This window comes from Lynx canadensis, chromosome F1 (assembly GCF_007474595.2).
Source record: "Lynx canadensis isolate LIC74 chromosome F1, mLynCan4.pri.v2, whole genome shotgun sequence".
In the NCBI taxonomy this organism is placed as follows: Eukaryota; Metazoa; Chordata; class Mammalia; order Carnivora; family Felidae; genus Lynx; species Lynx canadensis.
This window is the reverse complement of record NC_044319.2, coordinates 44067684-44088254: the sequence shown is the minus strand read 5'-3', so window position 1 is coordinate 44088254 and position 20571 is coordinate 44067684. Positions and strand designations below refer to the sequence as shown.

The 20571-nt window shown below is 44.7% G+C and overlaps 1 protein-coding gene across 7 annotated transcripts in view; it reads right to left on the bottom strand.

Moving 5' to 3' along the window:
- SRGAP2 (SLIT-ROBO Rho GTPase activating protein 2) overlaps positions 1-20571 on the bottom strand; it is a 234440-nt gene that overhangs the window by 135150 nt on the left and 78719 nt on the right. For all 7 annotated transcript variants that reach the window (XM_030302923.1, XM_030302925.1, XM_030302924.1 and 4 more), the window contains exon 3: positions 8352-8544. In XM_030302923.1, the coding sequence (XP_030158783.1) occupies positions 8352-8544 (193 nt within the window). The remainder of the gene's footprint in view (positions 1-8351; positions 8545-20571) is intronic.

Here is a 20571-nt window from a genome sequence, read left to right as displayed (position 1 = left end):
GTCCCATCTCCTGAGTCCCAAAGAAGTCATTGCTATTTACACTTACTATGTACTAAGTGCTGTCCTAAGGGCTTCACATATATTAATTCTCTTACTCAGCAGAATGACTCCATGAGCACTATTATTATCCTCAATTTACAGATGAGGAAACTGAGGCAACTAAGAACCTTCATCTAAAATCACACAGCTAGTAAGTGGGAAATCTAAGATTGCAAATCCAGGAAATCTGGTTCCGGAACCTGTGATCTTGAGTACCACACTATACTCCTTCTGTGGCAATGATAATTACATCAGCTACCATTTTTTGAGCATTTAGTAAGTTATAGGCATGAGGCTAGTGCTTCACATATATTATATCCAATCCTTAAACAACCTCTTCGAGGTAAGTATTACTCTCTGCATTTCATAGATGAGTAAACTGAAGCTAGAAGGGTGTGAGTGATTTGCTCAAGGTCACACGGCTGTAAGCGGGAGAGTCAAGATTCAGACCTAAATGTGTCTGGATTAAACGCTCAGCTTTTCCTGCTAAGTTATAAAGCCTCCCAAAGAGCTTGCAAATGAATTCTTTCTCTGTTCCAAAGACTGGCCAGCACTCTGTCTTGCTGACCGCCCACCCCCCCAAACTGCCTTCTTGTGTCTCTTCTATCCTGCTCTGTTCATGTGTAAGGAGAGCTCCCAAGTCTTCCAAAAAGGACCCAACCACCACCTAAGTTCTGTATGGAGCAGGCCAGCAAGAAAGTCACCAGGGGACCTTTTGTTCGTTTCTAAATAAAGGCAGCTTGAGCCATGGCAAAGGGAAGCCAATCCTTGCTCAACACCAGATGCTACATCTGGGCAAAACCTCCACTGAGGGAACAAACAGCTCCCAAATATGTCCAAAATGAATGAGTGACACACTGGTCCCAGGAAGTGAGGGGTTCTCCCTTCTGGCAACTTCATGCTTCCTCCTGCTTCCCTCTCAAAGTCACCCCATACTCAAGGAGGAACTTTCTGGTCCTCCACCCTTTTCTGATTTGAAATCACAGCTGTAACAATCTCCACAGCCAACTGACTCTGCTTTTCAACCCAATGCTATCCTGTGAGGCTGATGAACAACTCTGAAGTTAACTCCAGAGGAAAAATCCATCAGCAATAGGTGACGTAACCACAGAGACGGTGCACAGTCAAATACTGGGCCCAAGGCCAAGAACATGGACTCTACAAGAATTTCTCTCTAATTAATTGTGTACCTAACCTCCCACTGAAAGGCGTATTGCAGGTTGATGCCTACCAGATTCCTGAGATACCTGGGTCCTGCTCCCTCACCTCCCTTCCCGTAGTTGCACAACTCATACGCAGCCAAATAAGCAGGTTTACTCTCCATGTGTCCCTTTAATGTCCTGCTAATTTCATGTTAGTGAGAATAGGATACTGTCTTGGATATATGCCTAACCTAGAGCAATGCCTGGTCCCCAAAATGCGAATTGAATGAACGCACAAATATATCTTTTAAATCACTTTTCATTCTCTGCAATCTGAGTACTACAGACAGTATGAAAGATGTTTTCCCCTTTCTCCCCCTAAACCCTGGGAAATCAGAACGTGCCACAGCCTCGACCATCACCTCTCTATGAACATGCCCAAATATCTACCAACAACCCAGACTTCAGCCCTGAATACAGCTATTCATTTTCTATCAATTATTGAAAATTTCATGTTCGATATCCTTCCAGTGTCTTAAACTTCACATCCAAAAACCAAATCTCTCATATGCCCTTCAAAAACAACTCCTCCTAACTTCGGTATTTCTATTAAAGGCACCATTAATCTACCAGTCACCCAAGTCCAAAAGAAACTTCACAGCCCTCTTTCTTTTGTGCTTCTGAGCTCACTTGAAACCTGAATCCCATCTGTCAGCAATTCCTGTAGATTCTTCCTGCACCAGGTGTTTTCCATCTGTCTCTAGACTGTAAGCTCCAGGAGTGCAGGGGGCGGTATCTGTCCTGCCTGGCATGTGTCTGTTACATGGTAAGAACACAACACATATTTGCTAAATGGTCCAAAGGATCAATTTCTATTCTTTTCATTCCTACCATCCCACCCTAATTTAGATCTTTATTATATACTGTGGCAACTGGTGTCACCGTCTCAAGTTTCCAGTCATTTAGCAATTCACCACCATTAAGGTTAAGGTCAATCTTCTGTAAGCAGAGTTCATGCCTCGGCTTGGACAACTAGCTATTCAAACCTTCAGTGGTTTCCAGTGTCTATTGCATAGCACCAAACCTTAGCCAAAAGTCAAGGCCCTCCACAATATGGTCCTGTCTACCTTTGTCCAATTCTTCCATATACTCTTGTTAACCAGCCAAACCAGTCTACTCACTGGTGCTTTGTATTTTCCTCCTGCTGTGCCCCTCCCGGCCTACAACATCCTCCCCCTCCCTCTGTCTCCGTCTATCAAAATCCTGTCCATTTTCTTCAATGTCTGGTTCAGATTCCATTTCCTCCCTGGAAGTTTCCTGACCCTTCCAACTGTGCACTATCCCTTCTATAGCACACACTTGGTACTTACCACATGTTGCCTTATACTAAAGTTGTGCTATTGTATTTAGGTACAATTTATCCCTGACTAGACTATAAAGTCATGTGGGAAAGAACCACGACTTCTATTTCTTTGGATCTCCCTCCTTTTAGAGTCTAGAACAATACCTTAAAAATATTCAACAAATATTTGTTATTGAGAAAAATAAAAAGCTGGAAGAAAGACAGAAAAAATGTTGGCAGTGGGTTTTAAAGTAGCATAAGGTCTCTGGAAAGAACACAGCAGGATAGCAATGTAGGAGTATTCCTCTAAAGACTCAACAGGAAAAAAAAAAAAAGAAGAAGAAGAACTGAGCCATTAAAAGTAGGAGATCAAAACCAAGTGAGCTAAGACTGAAAGGTAATTTACAGCAAGTCCATGTTAAAAAAAAAAAAAAAAAAACAACAAAAAACCAGCCAAGGCATTATCAATTAGAGTCCCGCTGAGCAATATTAACACAGATTCCACTTAAAAGAGACAATCAAAGGCTCAGCAACAAATAGGAATACATTTATACTCTTCAAAGAGCCAAAGAAAATGCAAGAACATCTTCCCTAGGAAGACTTCCTACCCTCACATAGTATTTTATCTCTGCTCTTAATCAAACCAGGCGGATAGAATTTCAGACATGAAGAGGGTTCACCCACAATTCAAACGGATGGAGGAAGCCATGTTCCCTATCTTAAACAAAGCAGAATACGGTGGAATCAAATAAACACTATGTAGTTCTATCTGCAGCATCTCTCACTCTTTCTGTGGGGGAGGGGGAAGAGAAGGAGCGTGATGGGACCACAGGGTCAGACTCTGCAATGGAGTCAGAGCTGTGTGGGCTTTAATGAGGGTGTTTGCACAGAGCACAGTGTGGGAGAGGACAAAAGGTGAGCAGGAGCAAAGCAGAATAGGAAGCAAAGCCAAAGAGTGACAGGCTAATGGCTTCTAGGGTAAGAAGTTGTCCAAAAGAAAAAGAAAAAAAGCAGTCCAGCAATGTTTGTCCCTAAATGTAGTCACTTAAAACTGTAACTGAATAGCCAATCAAACTGAGCATGAGAGGCTGAGATCCAGCCAGGCTGAGACACTGGTCTGGAAAAGGGCGCGGCGGGTCCATATAGACGGACTCTGGCCCTGGCCACCCTACCCCAGCCCGACTTGAATAGTTTCCAGGTCCCTAAGACGCGTCTGTCCAGAGCTGCCGCTGGCAGCTGTTCTCCTGGCAGCACAGAGAGACAAATCCATGGCATTGCTGGGCCAACAGCTGCTACAGCTCCGGGGGAGGTGACGAGTGCCCGCTGAGACGCTCTGGGCAGAGAATGAACTATTCTAGGGATCAGCCCTAGAGTCAGCAAAATCGAGGCTACACTGCACCAGCTGAATGAAAATACAGTACAATTACCACTCCAGAGACCCAGGACACCCACAGCCCTTCTTCTGTCCTAGTTTCTCTGAGTTTGATCGCTTCTTGCCCTCACATTTCTATTTCCGAGGGCACGACTTCAGGTTAGGCCCATGTTAACCTTAGGCTCACGGCCATAACTCCTCAACAGGCCTCCTGCTACCCTGTCTCTCCCCTCCGATTGATCTTATGCAGTGTTGCCATAGTTACCTTCCCAAAGCACAGCCATAATTATGTTCCTTGCTCAAAAACTATCAATGGCTCCCCATGCTTACAGAATAAACCCTATCACCTGGTGTTCCCAGACCACTGTGATCAAGCCCCTACCAATTTTTCCAAGCTTACTTCATGATTGCATTTGTTATTTCTGCTCTTCAGCAAAACCGATGAGTTACCCACCGGCCTCGTTTTTCCAGCTCTGTGCCTTTACCATTCCCGTTCTCTCTGCCTGAAATGCCTCCTCCCCCATCTTTCTATCCTCTTTCTATAACTTCTACACTGTCTCAATTGAATTCAAGCCATTGGACCAGCATCTAGCACTCACACTTGTATTTTCCCATTTCCCATCCACGAACTTCACCTCCATGAAGCCCCGCCCAGTCCCCAACCTGAAGAAATGTCTCTTCCCCCTGCACTTGTGGCACTTTGTATGGTGGGTGGACATGATCTTTTACACACCCACCCCGTTACACATCATAAACGAACACGGCAAGGCTGCCAATAGTCCCGCGCTGTTTCCTCTTCTCCTACAGGAACAGAAACTCTACCTCCTGCTCTCCCCACTCAAGAACCGAGAGCCCTCATTACCATGCTGTCGCGTCAAACCTGAACTCCTCTGCCTGTCTATCACGGAGCTGTTATTTGGTGTCTACTCCACTTACCTAAACTTGTTTTCCACTGCTTTTGTAAATATCTATGTTCTCATAATATTTCGCTCCGACCTCTACTGAAGCCCTTTGCTCACGACATTGCCACGTGTCTCTCTTCTCCGTTAGCCAGGAATCCAGAGTTCACCTGAGTCTCCACCGGAATGAGCGCAGAGGGCAGCACTCAGTAGGTACTTAAAAGGGGTTTGGTGGGTAAATAGCTTGCTACTCAGGAGATCAGACAGGAAGTTATTAAAGTAAACTAGCCATACAGTGACAGCAAAAGGAGTGAAGTCCCCCTTACAAGTTCTTCTAGCGCCTTGTACTTCTGTTCCTCAACACTTACCTCAACTGATCTAACTGTGCGATTTGTTCAATGCCCGTTTCCTCATCCTGTTGTAAGTGCCGCATGCAAGAGACAGCGCTAGCTCACCACTATGTCCCAAGGCCCAGTGTCTGGACTGAAGGAGTTCAAGGAATGTGTGATGGACATTTGTTGAATGAATGGGAAAGGAACTTCCTTTTAATGAAGCTGGGTCCCTCACTGGTTCCTGTACCCCCTCACCAGCAAACGCTCCTGCTTCCTCTCACCTGCACGTGCTGTGGTTCTCTCCTACACAAATCTACCTTTAAAGCCTAGCCTAAGTCCCACTTGCTTCATGGAAACTCTCCTGACTATTCCATTACCTTTATGTATCTCTCTGATGACTTATCTCTGACCTCTCATCACGTCTCTATTCTACACACAACCAATGATTTCTATGATTTCTTAATGAGATCATTATTGCTTTACTCTCTAGTTGCTTCTTGTATTAAAAATCTTTCCTCCCCAGCCAGATATGGCCCCCTATGGAGACACACAATAAACTTCCCTTGTATCTTCCAATGCCTGTACAATACAGAGTACACAGATGGCTCTTAATAAATACCCACTAGTTGTCTGGGGGGAAATGAAGCCAGGTACCAGGCTCTATGAGAAGGGAATTCAATTCTTCCAGCTTTGGAGAAAACACCCTATTCCTTGCATGTGATCTTAATCAGAGCAATTTAGCTGACTTACAGATGAACACATCTGTACCTTAATTTGTAGCAAATATGTCCTTGAGGTGAAAATATGATATAGTCCTAAAAATCAAATGCGATTTTAAGGAGTAGCTTACCAACAGAATAAATCCAACTTTGAGTCCCCTCTTTCTAAAGCAAATGATTTCTCTCCCAAATCTTTGTTCATCATATATTAAAATAACATTTTATTCCCTTAGGATTGCTTATGTAAAGAGAACAGAACTTGGGAAAGCTAAGGAGCTCTGAGGACAAAACATGTGGAGGAAATTCACATGCTGGCTTATTTTGAGAGTGTCACGTGTTGTCCTCAAACTTAGCCTCTCCATATTCATTGCCCAGAGCTGGTTTGTTAAGGGTAATTTGTGTCCCAAATTATTAGGGTGATATGATAAACAAAAATAGAAAATGGAGGAAAATGAGCACACTTGGCATTCATTTATAACTTCATTCATTCATTTACTCATCCAATAATGTTTAGTAAGCATTTATTATATACCACATATTACACTAGGCACTATGGGAGACTGGAAAACGAATCAGAAAAGCTTATATAGTCCACTAAGAGAAGATAATATAAGGCAGACAGTGCTGACTGCCCTAATAAAAGAACAAATAAAATGCTGTAAGAATTCAGAAAAGGGAGAACATTCTGCTGGGAGAATCAAGAAAGCTTCTTGGAACATGATTCTTAAAACAGGTATGTCCCTGACATGCATAGATGTGAATAATGGGTACCTAAGTTCAAATAACAGGATGGGCAAAGGTCCACTGGAGTTGATGCTTTGTTTGGCTATGGTATAGTAGGGGAAAAAAACAACAGGTAGTAAGGTTGGAAAGCTAGTCCAGGTCAGATGTACAGGGGCTCAAAGAACAAGCCAGAGAGTGTATACCCTTGTAAACAGAGCAGCACTTCTCAAACTCCAATGTGCACACAAATCACCTGAGTATCCTGTCGCTGTAGATCTGGGAGCAGGACCTGAGATTCTGCATTCCCAGCATCCTAGGTGGTGCCGATATTGGGAGACCACATGCTGAGTGTCAAGAACACAGACAGTGGGAAGCCACTGCACAGAGAAACCGCAGGATCCCCAGTGTGTTCCAGGAAAACTAAATCTGATAACAGTGGGTCAGGCAGATTGGAACGGGGAGAAGCTGTACACTGTGGTCCTCAACACTAGTTGTTCGTTAGAATCATCTGGGAAGCTTTTACACCATACTGTTACCCAGGCCCTGCTCCCAGAGATTCTGACTTCATTGCTCTGGAAGGGGGCCCAGATTTCAGCATTTTCAAAAAGCTCTCCAGGGAATTCTAATATGAAGCCAGAGTTGAGAACCTCTGCTGCAGATGATACAGTAAGTAAAGCAATCATTCAGACAGCAATAATGATGATCTAAACTACAGCAATAGCAGTGAGAACAGAGTGAATGGGTCACTTGCATAAAATACTATGCAAGGGATAGACCTTTGCAACTGTCTGGGCAATGAGTCAGATGTATGCTAGAGCATCATTCATTTCTTCCAGTTAAAGACAGTTTGGCGAAATGGTTAAGAACACAGACTCTGGAGCCAGACTGCCTTGGTTTGAATCCCAGCTCTGCTACTGATGTACTAGGAGTGTGTGAATGCGTGTGTGTGTGTGTGTGTGTGTGTGTGTGTGTGAGAGAGAGAGAGAGAGACAGAGACAGAGAGATTCAGAGAGACTCAGAGATTCAGAGAGAGAGAGAGAGAGAGAGAGACAGACTCTGGAGTCAGACTTCAGACTGCCTTGGTTTGAATCCCAGCTCTGATATTGATTGATATTGATGTACGAGGGGGGTGTGTGTGTGTGTGTGTGAGAGAGAGAGAGAGAGAGAGAGAGAGAGAGACAGAGAGATTCAGAGAGACTCAGAGATTCAGAGAGAGAGAGAGAGAGAGAGAGAGAGAGAGAGAGAGAGACTCTGGAGTCAGACTTCAGACTGCCTTGGTTTGAATCCCAGCTCTGATATTGATTGATATTGATGTACGAGGGGTGTGTGTGTGTGTGTGTGTGTGTGTGTGTGTGTGAGAGAGAGAGAGAGAGAGAGAGAGAGAGAGAGACCTGAGGCAAGTTCTTTAACTTCCTTATGACTCAGTTTTCTCATCTGTAAATTGGGGAGACCACAACAACCAACATACGAACTTGCCGTGGAGATTAAATGAGTTAACATACATATAAAAACCCTTAGAACCACATTTAGCACATAAGAAGAACTATGAAAGTGTCTGCTGTTATTATCAGCACAGTTCATCATCTCTTCTGAGCTCTCCAGGATCCTGACCTGCACGAAAGACCAATCTGGAAAAGAAGTCCCAGAGGGCTCTCAGCCCTCAGCCAACCTGAAGTCCCCGGGGCACCGTCGTGAATGCAGGAGGGTGTAGGCGGCACACCCTGCCTCCCTCCCGCCCCAAGCCCCGTCTCAGGTCTCCGCACGAAACAACCAGAGCCCCTACTTGAACTGCTGGTCCTTGGTGCTGCGCGTCTTGGCCAGGAAGCGCTCGGCCAGCTTCTCCAGGTTGCGAGAGTAGTCCATCTCGATCTCCGCCTTCTTCCGGAAGAAGTCCTGGAGGTCCTGCAGCAGCTGTACCCGGAGCTCACACTGCTGGTCCAGGCATTTCATCTGCTCTGTGAGCTGAGTGCGGATCTCTGCAACAGAAACCAGGCCGGCCAGTCAGGTGGAATCCCTCAAAACAAAACTAAACAAAACAAAACCAAATACATACACACTAACATTGACCCCTTCCATTCAGGTGGAAACTTAATGCCTTTAACTGAAAAAAATAAAATAACAAGCCGAAAGCTTAAAATGGCCGTATGATAGGAAGCACCTCCAAAAATTCCACCAACTCTTTTTGGACCCCTGAAGAACCTGGAACCAGGAGTCTGCTGAATCATTTAAGAGAAACTGTTTATTAGACACTTAATACTCAGTTACCATTTATTGAGCAAGTTACTGTGTTTCTGGCACAGTGCCAGAATTTGGGTTCTGTCTGGCTGAGAGCCTAATGATTTATCTCCATCCTATTAGGAAGGTACTACTTTCATCCCCGTTTTAAAGATGAGAAAACTGACTCTTAAGGAAGTCAAGCTATTAAAGTAATGTAACTGGGATTCAACCAGAGAGACTGACTCTAGAGCCCAAGCTCCTACTTTTTATACTTTCTCCCATCATTTCAAAATGTTTTTCCACAAGTAGCCTGGGTGGCTCAGTCGGTTGAGCATCCAGCTTTGGCTCAGGTCACGATCTCACAGTTTGTGAGTTCAAGTCCCGCGTCGGGCTCTGTGCTGACAACTCAGAGTCTGCAGCCTGCTTCGGATTCTATGTCTCCCTCTCTCTGTCCCTCCCCAGCTCGTGCTCTCTCTCTCTTAAATGTAAATAAATAAACTTAAAAAATAAATACATAAACACAAGTTTTTCCACATCTCCAAGAGGGAGGGTGAGGGTCAGGATATTTTAATGGAGACAGGGTCCTGCCCAAGGTCAACTAGTGGCAATCAAGAATGAAACAAGCACCAGACTTCTAGGCAAGCAACTCTTTCACTGTCAATCAGATTCCATAGTTTCCAATCACAGAATGTCAATCAATCTTCAAGAAGTTCATTTGTTCTCAACAAATATCACTCATACAGCGGTTGCCTCATCATCAGTGATGCTCAGAGCCCCTGCTGTGTCAAAGTTAGACATGTTTCAGGTGAAGTTCTAGCTTGACAGATTTCTGCCTAGCCGAGAGTCCTCACACAGGGCTAGCAAACACCCTCTCTGGGACCGCAGCAATGGTAGCTCCAGATGCAACCAGATCTGCCTCAAATGCAATACAGTATTTGTTACTGACAAGAGCCCTGGCACCCGCAAGAAGCAGCATGCCAAAAGCAGACTGTTTTTCAGCTCAGAGAAGGCCCGCGGCGCATATCCTGCTGAAGTTATATCCCAATCCCCATTTGAGCCGCAATGGAGCCATTTCTTTTATCCCTTTCCCTGCAAGCCTGCTCAGCTCCAGTGCATTCGCTTGTGGCAATGACTCCAGTCCCGGGAAAAAAGAGCACCTATATGATTATGCCTTTCCTTATGCACGCTCCAAATTCTTTTCCATAATAGCAGGGTTATAACAATGCTTTCTGCCTATGCTATGTAATGCATGGGAGCAGGGGTGGTGGGGGGATCTAGAGTTTCCACCTGAGCTGTGGATAAACCAGAGGCAAAGCCAGGATCACAGCTCTGACGTTGAACGTTCTGCCCACCACGCTTACGAAACAATGATGGATAGGCAAATGGCACATTTAGCTTTGCCTTGAAGTGGCTAGGGGTCCATAATCTATCCTTATCTTCATTTTTGTCTCTGTTTTTACTCATATCAGAATGTAGCATAAGTATCTGGTACTTCATGGGTGATCTCGGGTGATCTCTAAGTGCGGTTCTCACCCTCTGCAACCCCATGCCTCCCCCTCGCCAACCGCCAATGCCAATCAAACCTTACAGTAACCTTACCTGAACTGAAACTGAGCACCGGAGGATTGTTTCAAGCAGACAGAAGGCTGAGCAGAAAAGCCGCCTACCTCATCACTCATCAAAGCTCTCTTGTTCTGTGTTTTTGGGGAGTCTGATTACAAGGGTGTTGGGAGGAAGAGCTGCAGAGGGCATATCAGGCATCTAGTTTTTGCCAGGGGTTTCTGGGCCTCTTAAAGGCAACAGCCCTTGTCAAAACTATTCCTAGAGGCATCTGTACCCCTTCTGCCTACCGACAGGCAGAAGTAGAAGCTGGCAGTAGTAGCCACTGGATGGGCAAACTATGGGTGGAGACCACGTTCACAATGCTCAATGATATTACTTACAACTTGTTCATTAAGGAAGAATCAGGGCATCTTAGGACAAAGAGCCCACCCAGTCAGTCCCAGATTTGCAAGAGGATGTGGATGGGTAAGGGGCTTTCAGCCCCCTTTGAGTCCCCTATAATTCACCTAAGACTTCCCCTCAATAATCTCACTAACCAGGAGAGCGGAAAGGAACCCGATAGAATGGATGATGCCCACCCTCCACCAAAACAAGAGGGGGCTGGGCAAATTCCCATGATACCTATCAAGTTCCAGAGATAGGCCACCCCAGGGTTGTCCTGTCCAGGAATTAGCACTTTATAGGAGGCCTCTGAAATATGTGCATTAACCTAAGAAGCCCCCAAGCACATCCAACCAACACAGAATTCCACCCTGACTTTCTCAGGTGCCTCTAGTGGGCAGCACAATACAAAGTGCACCCCACCCTCAGGCATCCCCTCAGGGATCCTGAGAGAAGGGGAGCATGTGTTTACCGAACACCTTTTATGGGGCTTTACATACATCATCTCATTTAATCTCCACAAGTATCCCATTAGGTCTCCCCAATTATCCTGATAACACAGGTAAGAAAAATGAAATAAGACCTGTTAAGTCATTTACCAAAGGGTCATACAATTAGGTGCAAGTGGGGTTGAAGCTAAATTAAGGCTTGTCTAACTTGTCAAAGAGGCCGACTGTGGGTCGGTCAGGGAAACAAAAGAAACAGAACACAAGTCTGGAGTCTCTGAAAGTACTTCTGGGTAAATTACAGTGTCTATGGCTCCCACCCCCGGAACATCCCCTTCTCTACCTTCCAGCTGGGCGGGGGGTGATTCAGAATCAAGTTTGGACTAGACCACTGACTCGGTAACTAGCCCATGTTTCAACTAGTCCACAACTGGGCTGGGTCCCTTCCCTGCTTCCTGGATCTACTCTACAGGACAACTTTGGAGGAAGTGCTTTCCTTGTCCTGGGAGCACACGCTGAGGTCTGCCAATATGCCCAGAGGCCAGAGAAAGTGAGAACGCAACAATATTCTACTCCCGATCCAGGAACAGAAGAATCTCTGCTAACAGATACCACCTGCCACTGTGGTTGGTTTGTGAAACCCTCCACTGAGCATCTCCCCTCTCCTGCAACCTGCCTAGAAGGAGAAGCCTCCCTGGTCTCCATCCTCAGGGCATCCACGCAGACACGGAAGGGAGACTCCAACCACCGCCATCTCTAGGCTTGCAGCTCTAAAACAGAATGGCTGCTCTGTCCAGCGCAAAATGTGCTGCTTCAGACTTTTGCTGCTGCTGCTGCAAAAAGACAAACAATGGTCCCCAAGAAGGCAGCTGTGCCAGCCCCAGCCCTCTGTCCATGCAATAAGGGGCCGAAAACAATAGGCCACTGAAGGCCGGCTCGCCTGGGCCCTGTGCCCAGGCTGGAGGCCCCTCTGCACCCTGGCCTACCAATAAACTACAGGGGCAGAAAGAAGAAAGGGACGATTTATAAAAACACGGAGGAATTCTTCACAATTCCATCGTGTGCTTAGGCGAGTACGCACGTGCATGCGGGTGCACACTCAAAGACACACACTCACACCACCCACACTGTGCTTGGCCATACCAGCTCGAGAAGGCTTTAGAAATGCAGTCTACAGTTGGATGAGCATTCCTGGGAACTGGGGATGAGGGCGTCCTTGTCGATTCTGCCGCCAGCACTACACAGGAAGAAATCAAGCTCTCATTTTCTAGAAGCAGCTGTATCTCAGGGTGCGAATGGATTCCATGGCCATCCACAAAGCCAAAGTACAAAGGTCACCATGAGCTTTGACTGACAATGCCAAAACGACCTCCCCTGGGCACCTAACACAGCCTTTTATTCATCAAATCTTTACTGAGCTCCTACTGTGTGTCAGACCCTGAGCTCGGTGATGGTGGGTGATGGTACCAAAGAACAGAACAGGCCCACGCACTGCCCTAATGAGACGTGGCTTGACAAAGAGGAGACAGGAAAAGAAGGCAAAGCCAGTCTTACTGCTTTTGCCTTGGATATTCTTTATTATAACATAGCCATGGGGATAAGTCCCAACCCAAAGACCAAAGACTGAAAAAGACAGTCAGACGAAAGGAGTCAAACAACAAGCCGAAGAAAACTTCACGTCCTCTGACTCTTTTTCCTATTACAATTTTTTTTTTTTTTAATGACACTTCTGTAGCTTCCCTTGCAAAAAGAACCAAAGCCTTAGAACTAGTTTCCTGAAAACCAGAATTGACCTTTGGCTGATATTTCATTCAAAGATCTAAGTCAAAATTTAATCCCACTGTTCTGGAATTAGATAGTGGTGACGGTTGCACAACTTGGTGTATGTACTTAAAAAAAGCACTGAATTTGTATACCTTTAAAAAGGGTGAATCTCATTTAAAAAATTTAACTCCACCAAATAGCATGTGTTTTGAGCACCATCCTGCCAGCAAAGGGGAAAATGGCCCCAACGGACAGGCACCAGAAAGAGGAAGGAACCCTTGGTCTCCATTTCTCCATTTGCACGCGCTGGGTCTCAGTTCTGCACTGAATATCCTTAAAGCAAATCCTGGAAACTGCCCCTCTGGATCGCAAGCTTGGCCATGACACTGAACTCTACTGGCAGATCACCGTTCCATCATTTCTGGAGGGTGTCAAATCAAAACCAAGCAAGGAATGTTTTTATGCATGAGCTCAGATATGGGATCAGCAGACACATCCAACAAAGCTTCCCTTGGAAAGTGCTGACTCCTTGTCCATGCTTGGCCACAGCTGAGATCCTGACTATACCTGTCCTGGGAGTGAAAAGGAAGCTCATTTCCGTTTTAGAAAGAGGATCAAGGGTCACAAGAAGGATAAAATTAGAAGAAAAACTAGCCTTAATAGGATACCAATCATTTAACAAAAACAGTCAGGGCCCTCCCACACTCACAATCATGTAGACTCTAAATTATATAACATCTGCCAACACAGGCGATGCAGTCCTCTGAAAAATGTCCTCACTTCAGAGAACACCCAGGGAATTCACCAGTCAGGAGGGTGTAGGGGAATTTTGTTCAGTCTGCTGCTTTCGATCCAGAGATATTAGTCCCTTTCTTCCCCTCTTTCAAAATTCATCTCTTTCTTCAGGAGTCTTCTCCGATTAAGTCACACAAAACCCCCTCCTTATGAGTACCACATTTCTGAGGAGAAAATGAGGATAGGAGGGCAGGCTGAGAGAAACATGTAATCTTTCAGGAGAGTAACACAGGTCCTCCCCTTCTCCTTGATGGGCTGGCACCTAAGGGACAGGAGCTATGACTCCCACAGGTTCTGTTCAGAACACAGAGCATGAGATCAGCCCATGTTCCCCACTGGGAGCTCAGACTGACTGCCAGTCTTTTTCCACAAAATCTGCCTCACCTGCTTTTAGTCCTTTCACAAACACATGATGTCACCTCAGCCACCTCAGGAATATTAATTCCTAGTACCTTTCCAGCCTGTGTTATATAAGAAGACAATTGAGGCTTTCATTGGGCTCTACCCTCCATATCTCTTACCAAGACCTCTTATCGCAAGGGTAATCAGCCCCTATCAAAACTGTTCCCAAGGAAACAAAATGCTGAGATGCCGTGCCAAGTCCTGCTCTTCACCCTACTGGTTTGCTTTTCTACAAACTCAGTAACGGGAGGGCCCTTAAAAATCCTTGGTGGGCAGATGATGGAATCAAAGACCAGAGAAGGGAAAGGCATTGCCGGAGATCACATAGCTATTTTAGCTGCAGATATAGGCCTGAAGCCATGTCCTTTCTTGCTTACTCTTATCATAAAAATTTATTTGTGCACCTTCCAGGTCCTCCGAGAATAGACAGAAGTTCTTCCTCAAAATTAGCCTGGTCGTAGAGAAGAAACAAGTGAAACACCTGTAGCAAACAAGGTGAACTACGAGGTATGCACATAGTGATATGAGAGCAGAGAAAGAAGAGACCTATATCAGCTCCCGTCTACCTGCTCTACCACTTCTTTCAATGATCACCACTATCACTTATATATGAGTCGTTGCTGTTGCAAGAAAAGACAAGCAAGCTATTTTCGGTGAAGCAGAAAACAGCAAGTATTCTTCCTCAAAGAGTGACTGGTAGACTTTTTCATCATTCCTTTACCCTATTAAATACAACGAAGAACTAGACATGAGTTAATCCAAGCAACGGACTGACAATAGCTTAAGCTTCCAGAATATGTGGATGTGATAGATACTTATTGTGTCTCCTTCCCTGCATCTATATAATCTCCCTGACCCTCAGTCCGTGTGCTTTTGGTAAAGCTGATTCCACCTCTGCCCTCTCCAAAGATGGCGGATGTTACTTGCAGGCCTTGTTTGGGAGCTTTAAGACCTGAAGACAATGAGAATCTGAGACTGCTGGTGCCATCTTGTCACCATGACTGGAAAGCATCTTTGAGAATGGAGCGGACCCAGAGAAAACAGAACTGAGAAATGGGAAAAGGAAACTCAAGCCCCTGAATCAAGTCATGGCCAGATGCCAGCCCTATCCCTGGCCCTTTTAGTCTCATAAGCCAACTCATTCACTTTTTGCTTAAAATAGTTTGCTTTGGATTTTTGGTTCCTTGGAAACAATGAAGTCCGAATGAATAAAGTGAGGGATTCTGAAGCTCTCAGAAGCATGAAGTTCCCTACACTCAAGAAACTTATAATCTGATTGTGAAGATAGGATTTAAATATACATTTTCAAAAATTATACATTAATATATTACATAAATTATATTATATTACATAAATTATGCTAGATATTTATTTAATAGATATTTCTGCTAGATGTCATACTACATAAATTTTTATGTTGCTATATATTGTATATTGTATGTTGTATACCTGGAACTAAGAATAAATACTACAAGTATAAGTTCTGAGGACTCAGAAAGTGCAGTGAGGACTAAAATGACTAAAACAAGGTTTCTTGAGGAAGACTAAAATCCTTGAAGAATTTTTTCAGTTCACCAGCATACTCCTGGGACCCAGAACAATATCTGGCAGGCCTTCAAATTTGTGGACGGAAGAAGGGAGAGGAGAGAATGAAGGGGAAGAAGGGAGCAAGTCAAAGTCTGAACTCATATTCTTAGGATGGGTAGAATTTCATCTACCCATGAAATGGAAGGGTGAAGAGACAATATTCCAGAGGAACATATAAGCCAAGAGATGGGAATGTTCGAGCATGACCTCTTTGTAAGGTAGTGAGGAGGATGGCTTAGCTAGAACAAAGGGTACCTTGAGGCCTGGTCAGAGATGAGGGTACACAGCAGTAGCTTCAAAAGCAAACAGAGGAGTTCAGATTTCCAGCAGCCAGAAATGGAGCTAGTGAAAGTGTGTGTCATGATGAAAACAGAGCTGAAGAAAGATCAGAGGAGGTCTGCTGGATGGATTCCTATACCTTCTAAATTAAGAGATGGAGTGAGCATTAATGAGCAATCCAGGCTGAACGGTACAGAAGTCAACATGAGCAGGAGAATTCCATGAGTGGAAAAATCCTTGTCCGTACCTACTCTAACCATTAGAAATAATGCACACTTTAGAGCCAGTGGTCCCAAAGCTAGTGATTCTATACTATCGCTCCCTAGGCAGTGGTGAGCAAAGGGGACAGATGAGAGACCTTTGGATTCAAAGGTAAGACAGTTATCTTGGCAGGAAGAGGAAGGTGGGAGTGAAGTCCTGGTTTCCCTGGCTTTCGTTTTGACTACAGTTCTCTCTGTTGAACTTTTAAGTTTGCTCATCTTCAAAACTGTCTGCCCCGTGCTGTAGAATATCCCAAAGTTATTAAAGAAAGAACCTCCCCTCCCCTTGTATTACATTCACACTACGGAAAACCAATGCATACAGCCCTGGAGACCAAGAGAAACCAGCCAGTGGGAAGGAAGAGGAGAAAAACAGCCCTAAGAGTTTCCAAAGGACACGCAGTCATCCATTAACTTGCAAGCCCTCCAGTGAAGATATAGAAAGGAACCTCGTAAAGCCAATGGGGCAGGAGGATGTGAAGGGGAATGTCTCAATGAACTTTAATCATGGCGACTGCTCTGGCAAGCCACCTTGGCTCTCTCAAGTGACTCAATGGAAAGTCAAAGACAAAAGGCTCCCAAATGAACAAGCTGCCACATCGAACGCCAAAGTAGTAATTTTAGCTCATAGGCCTTGCCTGAGATGTTTAAGCAACAAAATCCCTGTAGTCCGAAGTCCAGAATTAACTTGTATTAATGTGATGAGATGACCAACAGTTCCTCTGGGAAATGTCACCTGATGGCCCTGATTTATTGCTGAAGGCTAACTAGATGTTGGTTCTCAAGGACCACAGCAATCAACCAAGAAATCCAGCAAATCTTTGCCTCTGTGCAAAGATCTGAGTGATGAATGAATCACTGGACCACAAAAGAAAATATAAGACATTGTCTTACTCTCAAGCAGTTTACAATCCAAAAGGGATTGGGAAATAAGGGAACTAAATGCAAAAGTATTCAACAGGATAAGTCCGTGCATGCTACGTGCAAACTAATGGCTGAGATGCTCAGAGAGGAGGAGGTCAGTATAAGCCAGTGTGGACTTGAGCCCATCTTGGGGCCTTGAGCTGAGAAGGATTTATGGAGATATAACGGTGACAGAAGATGGAAAGCAAAGGGAAGGAGGTAGGAATGGGCAGATCCGGTCAGCAGGCTCTGAGTGCCACACTGCAGTCAAAAGGGTATGGGCTGAGATGGGGGTCAGGAGCAGAGAGGGGAGCAAGATGCAGATCAGATACAACCAAGGTTCAAAAAGATCCAGATCAGATACAACCAAGGTTCAAAAAAGCTCTATAAACGTGAACAAAGCAAGGTAAGGAGAGTCTCGCAAAAGGGTAGCATAAGGGAGTTATGCTCAAAACCCAAGCAATCTCCTACCAATCAAATCCTCAAAAGACCAAACGTTCACGACAGTAATGGACAACGGTAAACTGTATGTTGCTCAAGCCTCCAACACAATCGAACTGAAAACAAACTGGATCAATATTAAAATCCAGACCCTAAATTCCTAGAGAGCTGGCTCTGGAAGGTTTATTTCATTCTGTGCAGGATCCAGCTTGGCACGTAGTATCAGCACATTATTCCAGTTTTAGTTCCACAAGCACGGACTGAGCACCTGTTCGTTGCTGGGAAGAGGCATAAACAAAGATGATCGTGGAGGACCAGGATATTCACTTGGCCTTTGAAGTACCTGTGGAACTTCCTGTTGGAAAAGACAGTTTTATTCTCCAGTCTGGAGCTCCCAGGAGAGGCCAAGTCTGGAAACAGACATTTGGGAGCCATCAGCAAGTAGACGGAAGTATGAAATTAATTATACAAGTGAACACAGTGGCCCATAGAAATCATGCAGAATGAACGAGAAGTAAGCCTAGGCCTGGCGACACCCCCATTTAGGTGGAAAGCATAGGAAGAGGAGATGGGAGAGTAGAGCAAGAGTGAAAGAGGTATCTGCAAGTGTCAGTAACTGCAAATCACTTAAATAAGAAAGCAGGGCAGAGTTTGTTCCCTTTGGCAGTTAGGAGTCTATCACTATCGAGAGCCTACTATGCCAGACCCAGTTTATACATCGCCCAAGATGAACACAACTGCCTGGCTGACCGGCTGGAACCACTGGTCCTTCAAGTTGTTAGTGGGCCAGCCTGACAGCGCCTTGCCCTGTACCCGTGCAGCGTGCCTCTCAAGTCCCAGCCCAGGGTTTCCTTGTTGCCACTGAGGCATAGGTTCACAGGGACCTCCTCGGCCACCAGCCATGTGACCAAGAAGCACAGGAGAGCCGAAGCTCCATGTAGTCAACCTTCAACCAATAGGAGATGGAGCGGACAAATGGCATCTTCTCCATCCTTTCCCCAGTGAACTGTTCAGAGGTGCAGTAGCTTCGCGTAATTTCTCTGAAGATGTCCCACAAGACAAACCATCAGTCTCTCACAAACCTGTAGCCAGTTTACAAGCAGTCCCTTATATTTGCTCTCCTTCCCTGCCATTTTTCACTTCCCTCTCCTCCTCATTCCGGCTTCCCTGGAATGGCTCTCCCAAATAAAGCGTAAGCTTGTGCCTCCAGCTCTATTTTCTAAGAAATCCAGACTAAGATACTCACCACGTGCCAGGCACTGTTCTAGATGCTGTGTAGACAGTCCCTTCCTTGATGAAATGTATTCCAGTGAAAGTATCTGCTTAGGAGATCCCTGAGAATAGCTAACCAATTATTTTTCAAGAACTCAATATAGATGTGAAGTGATTGGTTGGTTGTAAGAACTGATTTAGTTGACTACAGTTTATTTTCTCTGGAAAGGTAAACTGTCTCCACAAAAGTTACACACAGGCACGTCTTACACATTCAATAGTGAGCACGGAAACCATTTATTCGGTACTTACTATGAGCCAAGCAAGCTCATAGAAAGTCGAGTCACTATTCAAGTGTAAAGGCACATGATCTCATTTAATCCTCAAAACGTCCCTATGGGGTAAGCTTGCAGTAAAGCAGAGTGGTTAAGAGTGAGGACTCTGCATTTGGAAAGACCTGAGCTTCAACTCTAGCTCTGCCACAAGCTAATTGTGTGTCCCTGGATAAGATACTTAATCTCTGTAAGTCTGTTTCACTAACTATAAAATGGAGCTTGTAACAGCAGCCACACCAGTGAGTTGTTACGAAGGGTAGAAGAGATAAAGGACTTACTACATGCCTGGTGCCCGGTAAGCCTCCTCCAAAGTCAACCACGATCCCTCCCACTTTACAGACAAAGGACTACTGACTACTGACTTCAGAGGTTAGTTAATTGCCTGAGGTCACCCAGATAGTCACAGATCACGACAGGATTTGAACCTAGATGGGTTTAATTCTATAATCAGCGCTCTTAACCACTCCCCTGCATCTGTGTATAAGGCTGATATATGGACTCGTTTGGTTATTGTTCACATTGGAATCCTACAGTTCTAGGTTGGCAATATTGGTTAATAAAAGGGAATCCCTGAATTTCTTCAATTTAACAAATAAAAGTCTTCATTCTCACTATCTTAGCTCTAAATGTTTAAGTATATATGGGGGGGGTGGAGTCGGAAAACACCTTTATTTATTCTTAATAATAAATAAATAAATAAATTAATTAATTAATTAAAAACACTGTATTTATTTCATTTCTTCTTGAAGGCAAGAGCAGGAAGAAGTCCATACCCCCACCTAGAGATGCTTTCACCTGGAGAAGCAGCAGGGCAAAATCTGCTTGGAAACCTGTCTGGCTGGGCTCAAAACGCCAGCTCCACCACTTACTAGCTGTGTGTTCTGGGCAACTTACTCAACCGCTCTGTGCCTCAATGTCGTCTTGTGTAAAAGTTCCATGATAATAGTACCCTCTTAGAGATTTTATAAGTTAATATTTGTAAACTAATTTGAACAGTTCCAAGTACATTGTACTATGTGTGTTTTTGTTCAACACCTAAATCAAATCTGTCTCATGGGCTCTTTGATCCTAGAACTTTCTGGACAAGAAAGTATAAAAATAGGAGTTGAATTAGTGGCTTCCAAACTTTCACAAGCCAATCCCCCCCCCCCCCCCGACCTCCACACACACACATACACAAAACAGAAGTTTCCTGAAACAATACATATCCTTACTACATGCCACAAACTCACATTTTCTGTCTTTTTAAATGCTGGTTGCAGCCCACTAATTTCATTTCATGACCTACTGATTTCTTGACCTACAGATTTAAAAAGCTCGGCAATAAACCACATGACCACCAAAAACAGAACTAGAACACAGAGTCTTCAAACCTCTCAGCTCCTTCTTCATGGTTATTATTAAGTCAGAAAGGGCAT